General features: G+C 49.2%; 1 protein-coding gene across 1 annotated transcript; it reads right to left on the reverse strand.

The window, feature by feature from the left end:
- Nucleotides 1-1,726: 1,726 nt before the first annotated feature.
- MYF6 (myogenic factor 6) lies at nucleotides 1,727-4,515 on the reverse strand. Its single transcript, XM_063134711.1, has 3 exons — nucleotides 3,857-4,515; nucleotides 3,512-3,602; nucleotides 1,727-2,406 (listed from the first exon to the last, which is right to left on the reverse strand). The coding sequence occupies exons 1-3, from the start codon at nucleotides 4,427-4,429 to the stop codon at nucleotides 2,288-2,290; spliced, it is 783 nt and encodes a 260-aa protein (XP_062990781.1). The 5' UTR covers nucleotides 4,430-4,515; the 3' UTR covers nucleotides 1,727-2,287.
- Between the last annotated feature and the right edge of the window lie 1,485 nt (nucleotides 4,516-6,000).

Genomic DNA, 6,000 nt, shown 5'->3' on the forward strand with positions numbered 1-6,000 from the left:
AATGTCATCAATTTTGGGGTGTGTATAAACTAGAGCTATTATCTGAGCACAATAATCCTCTGCTGTTTTTATATTTGTAGGAAAGCACGCCCTCAAAATATCAGAGCCCAAAATTTGCAATGCAATGCTAAACATTGTGAATAGTATGTAAGAATTGCAGTCCTAGACCCTCTTAAATGGATACATTGGAATTAGTGGGACTTACTTCTGAGGAAATGTGGCTAGAAACAAGCAATAAAACTTTTACAGCAATTTTAAGAAAGGCTAAATTATACTGTACACAGCTTTGGGATCTACATAGCAATCCTAGTCATGTTTACTAGGAGGAAAGTCCTCCTAACATGTTCAATGGGACTTATTCCCAGGTAAGTGAAAATGACACTGTAGCTGTAAGTGGGCTTTCTGTGGATCAGGGGACTAGCAGGAGGGCACCAACTAAAGAGGTGTGCCAGAGAGCAATCCTATTTATGACAATGGGGCTCCCTAAAGATCGTGGCCCAAGAGAGCTTTCCCTATAGTGTGACAAAAGCAGCCCCATTCCATGTGTGAGGAATAAGATCTGTCATCTTTAGGGGAATAAACATTAAAGAAACTGTGCAAACATATCAAATACTACCAGAAATACACACACACACAAAGGGAAATTCTACCTCTTGCTAAGCGCTGTGGGGCTTGAGAGGGAAGAGAAGGAGGAGAGATACATGGGATGTGTTATGATTTCCTGGTGGTCAGCCCTTCTTGCGATTATAAATAAGTCTTGTACAGCTTGTAAAGTTCTCCCTTGGAGGAGGAGTATGGGCACTTCCAGCCTCAGAAGTGGATTGTTTTTCTACATCCCTCAGAAGGGGCGCATTGTTTGCCTGTCCTTTCAGCCACTTAACCCCTTCCTGTCACAGGGCCCATCTCAAGGGACTTTGACAGACCTCTGTTTGAGCCCCTGTAGAACTCACGGCCATAAATTGTGCCTGAAACGAGGCCGTTTTTTTTAAAAAAACAAATCTATGATGATCCCTACTCCATACAACCCCAAAAAGAATTGGGGGGGGGGAATCTTATCAATATTATGGAAATATGAAAAGCTGAGATTGAATGCACAAAGCCTTTTTAATGATTCAAATGACATTTTGAGTAAATGCTTTTTGATGCATGAGGCCTAGTAATTTAATGGTTTTAAGTTTAATATAGATGTGCAAAGGAGTACAGCAGAGGAATACAGCAGTGAGAAGTTGTTGGGTGAATGTGGGAAGCCTAGATGCCAAGCAAAGAAAGAGGCTTTGCACATGTCCTAGGAAAGCAGCTGACAGCCAAATGGGACCTTGTTTATCTCATGACTTCAGAGGAAGTACTCCAAGGATTTCATCCATATGATTTCAGTCAAGAAATGCCCTTTGAATTGCTACCATTGGCAGCTACAACCGGATTCTAACGAATTCCCATCTAGGGAAATCCCATATGCTTAGGAGGAACATCCATCCATTTATACTATAGCAGCATGGTCTTGTACCCGTCTCCCCAGAAGAAAGTGCCACCCAATCCAAGTCTTATAGGGTTGAAGGAGTTGCTAATATCCTTTCCACTAAAAGAGACCCCAGTTTTAAGGGGAGGGAGAGAAATAGGAATCCATAGGCTTTTCTTCTTCTTCTCCCCAGCATCCTGAAATGCTTAGCTCAATCACCCTGAAAGGGGCAAAAATCCTCAATAAAAACTTTATACACAAAGAGATTTATTTTACAAGCTTGGAAACTTATCTAGTTCACCTTATATACAAGATCACATCCACATTTTAAATAGATATTTATTTTGTTTTGTTTTGTTTTTTTAAAAAAACAGTACTAAAATTATGTACAAAAAACCCACACACACAAACACAAAATCTAAATCTCAGGAACTTTTTAAAATAATAATTAATAATAATAAAATGCAACCAGGAGCTTCCTTCAAACAGGAATGAGCTTTGTATTATACAAAGAAGATGCTCACTAATCCACAATGCAATATATTAATTATAAAAGTAGAGGAAGAGCCATGTTAGATTAAAATAAAAACACCATTGAAATGGGGCGGGGGGGGGGGACTGGATGGGACTGTGCACTTTACTGGAAGGCAAAATTTCCTTTTAAGATGATGCATTTTTATTTGATCAGCTGTGTGCCTTTTCCCAACGCCTCCCCACTCTCATATAAGATTTCCAGAAGATTAAATTAATTCGTGATTTAGTTTAAAGGGCGAAGAGGATAGACAGTTCCATGCGCTGTCTGTTTCCAAAAATACTACCGGATCTGGATCGCTACTTTTCCACCACTTCCTCCCTGTTGGGGACTTTGCGGTCTTCTGAAGAGATACTGTCCACGATAGAAGAGAGGCAACGGAGGCTGCTGGATGCGGAAGAGTCAACGAGGGGACCTCCTGGTTTTGAAGGAAAATAAGAAAGCCATTTAAATAAATGCAGGATTGGGACCGAATGGGAATAAAAAGAAGTTTAGACATGCAAAGTTATTAAGGACTAAGGCTGCAATCTTATACCCATTTACCTGGGAGTAAGCTCCATTGAACTCAGTGGGATTTACTTCTGAGTAGACAATGTATAGGATTTCATGATAATACACTTACCACGGAGATTTTGTGAGTTCAAATCTATTCCCCTTGATTTCCATCCAGGGTCTTGCATACAAGCCAAAGTAAACAAGGGTATCATTCCTCGCCTTCCACCTGAAGGTGACTGAAAAGGACTTACTTTCTAGTAAAGGAGACTCAGGCAAGATCCAAGCTAGCTGTGATCCCAAGCACCTGCTCAGAAGTAAACCCCACCCCCAGCCCACCTCCGCATTCAATAGGGCTTCACTTACTAAGGAGAAGTTTCCTAGCTAGAGTAAAGTGCCCGTGGAAGTAGCGGATCGTACTCTTCTAGGGCAAGAAAGCTCTGAACGTGGTTGGGGAGGTCACTCACAGTGCCATCCTATAGGAACATCAGGTGAAAGTCTACACCATTTACTCTGGAGTAACCCAACAGAAGCCAGTGGGACTACTCCGGAAAGCAAAAGCTGCCTTCTACAGGATTCCTTAGGATCCAGGTGGACGTGCGTTTCATTTAAGATGCAAGTTAAGCATCTCGCTAAGCAGGAAGTCCTATTGTGCTTACAATCGGGCTGATGGTGCGCTTGGTTTACTGTGGCAGAAGCATCCGTAGGCAAAGTTAGCCTGACGCACACAACTCCCCTCGGGTCGAATGACCCGTCTGTTCTAGGGGGGGAAACGCCCCGTTGTTTCACTTCATAAAGAGTCGTTCGCAGGACCGCTTGGCGCCGGAGATCCACGCGACTCAACCACAGGAATGTAGCACTTGCGATGCGAAGGTGGCCCAGACAGGCGAATTCTGCAGAGCGCAGGTGTTTGGGCTCGGGCCGGGCCCGCGGGAGGGTCCGCACAGCAAGCCCCCAGCTTTCCCAGCCGGCTCGAGCACACACCGTCCCCACCCACCGTCCGCTGGCCTCGGAGGAGGGCTGCGCTTTACCTTCCTTGGCGCCGATCGGCAGCGCCCTTGAATGCTCAGAGCCGCTCGGCCAGTCGGCGCCGCAGCTGCTTAGGAAGTCGGGCGTGGGCATCTGAAGGACGAAGGCGAGAGAGAAAGAGGGGCTGAGGCCCCTAGATAGGGGAGGGTGGAGTGGGAAGGGGGAGGGCCGCTCGCCACCAGCAGATCCGCAGATGGCCCGGCCGCGTTCGTCAGCCGCCTCCAAGCCCAACCCCACCCCACGTGCGTACGCCGAGCCTCCCCCACTTCTCCTCCGGGCTGGACTTGGCCGGGCTAAGGGACGCGACCCGGGCCTTGGAGCGCGGCAGTGGCAGAGGCGGCGCTTACGTTTCCCTGCTTGCGGTTGCTGAAGCTGAAGGCATCGCCGGCGCTCAGGAGCAGCTCCTGGCTTTTGTCCTGCTGGTCGAGCCGGTGGAGGAGATCCTGGAGCCTCTCGATGTAGCTGATGGCGCTGCGCAGGATCTCCACCTTGGGCAGCCGCTGGTTGGGGTTGGCTACCGTCCGCCTCTTGAGGGCCTCGAAGGCCTCGTTGATCTTCTTGAGGCGCCGCCTCTCGCGCAACGTGGCCGCCTTGCGCCGGTCGGTGGGCGCCGATTTCCTCTTGCACGTCTTGCAGGCCCAGATGAGGCACTGGCCCGGGCAGTGAGGCGCTTGGAGGAGGCCCGGCGGGGCCAGCACGTGCTGCTCCTCGCCGCTGCCGGCGCCGCTGCTGCTGTCGCTACCGACGCCCCCTCCGGCCTCCGGGCCCAGCGCGTCCTGGCACGAAGCGGGCGACAGGGTGCTGCCGTCGCTGCCCGGGTAGAGCGGCGAGCCCTCGGCCATGTCCAGGGGCTGCAGGGCTCCATTGTCGCCGTCCAAGTAGAAGAAATAGGAGCCGGATTCGAAAAGGTCCATCCTCATGTTCTCGCCCTTCGCCTCTGTGCAGCCTCCGGGAGGTGGGTGAGGGGCTCCCGAAAGAAGCCCCCAGAGAGAGCCAGAGAGAGAGAGAGAGAAGCGGCCCGACGGAATTTAATTAGCGCGGTGACATAAGGGCCCCCGGCTGCTTTATATATAGTAGCCGCTGAAACTCTATCCAACTTTTAGCTGTCGCGGCGCATCACCCTCCAGAAGCCCAGGCCAAAAACAACCACGCTCTCCTCCTGGGTGCTGCTGGCCCGAGACACCATCGACACCTAGGCAGAAAGGGGGAGAAAAAGGACCCCGACCCCCCCCCCCCAAGACACACGCAAAACCTGGAGACCCGTTGAGGAAAGGAGGGGGTTTACAAAGTTCAGCAGATGTGAATTGCTTGCTTGTGTGCCGTAAAATAGGGGAGGTTGATTTCAGGCCAAAGCACCAAGGCTTAAAACGAAAATCCTTCCCTGCTCTGGGCTAAGTATAGAACTCCAAGGAGGGTCTGGAGAGGCTATGATGATTATACTTGCAAGTGGGCTGGCTAATAGCTTTGTGGGGTTGTGTGTTGGTGGCGGTGCTTTTAAAAACACACATGCCATTCCTGTGACCCAAATCCATGAGGCCCTGCCCAAGAGTCTTAAAGGAAAGGCGCCTTCCTGCTGCCAAAACTGTTAGGGCAGCCTTCCCCAACCTGGTTTTGGACTAGAAATCCCAGCACACCCCAGCTAGCATGGTGGGCGCCAGGTTGGGGAAGGCTACTCCTTGGAAGGCTGCCAAAGAGAATATCACTAACCTGGTGTTGAACTACAAATCCCAGCATCCTCTCCATTAGCATGGAGGGCACCAGATTGGGGAAGGCTACTATTTGGAAGGTTGCCAAAGAGAAGAAGCCCCAGCCTCTAGTGGTGGTGATGATGGTCTGTCATAGCTGGATTGAATTCTTGGCATCTCCCAAGCAGTGCCCTATCCAGGGAGCCTTCAGGCTAATTCACAGGGATAAATACACATGGAGTAGATCTGTGTCCCACATTCACCATATGTCAAATTACCTACCTTGCAATTCCATCCATATTTACTGATCCACAATGATCACCACTTGTAAACAAAACACTGCTTGACACACATGCATTTATGGCACTGGATTGTTCTTGGGCCTAGAGTTCAGACCTTAACCAGGATGGCAGCAGTCTGCTCATAGCAGAGCAATAGGTGCAGGCTCCTTTTCACCATGCAGATATAATGCAGGTGCTCAACACAGACGTCCGAGGGCACAAATTCCCGATTGGCGCAATAGGTACATAGAAAAACACCCTCTCAAGGAGTAAGGAGACAACATAAAATATGTCCTTCTTGTAAATTTAATCCCTAAACTCTTTTCATAGTATGAAAAGCAGGGAGGATCAGGCCTCTGCTCCGTCATTCAACTGTGTTGAGCTCCTGTGGCACGCCTAATGTCCTCTGTGTACAGAGGCTGTCCCTGTTCCTCTGTCATGAAAAGACTGCTGCCCCTCGTAGGCAAACATCTGAACTGGGCCTCAGTGACTTGCTGCTGAATCCAAGAAGTAGCTTCATTTAAA

The sequence above is a fragment of the Elgaria multicarinata genome, chromosome 9, assembly GCF_023053635.1.
Source record: "Elgaria multicarinata webbii isolate HBS135686 ecotype San Diego chromosome 9, rElgMul1.1.pri, whole genome shotgun sequence".
NCBI classification, from domain to species: domain Eukaryota; kingdom Metazoa; phylum Chordata; class Lepidosauria; order Squamata; family Anguidae; genus Elgaria; species Elgaria multicarinata.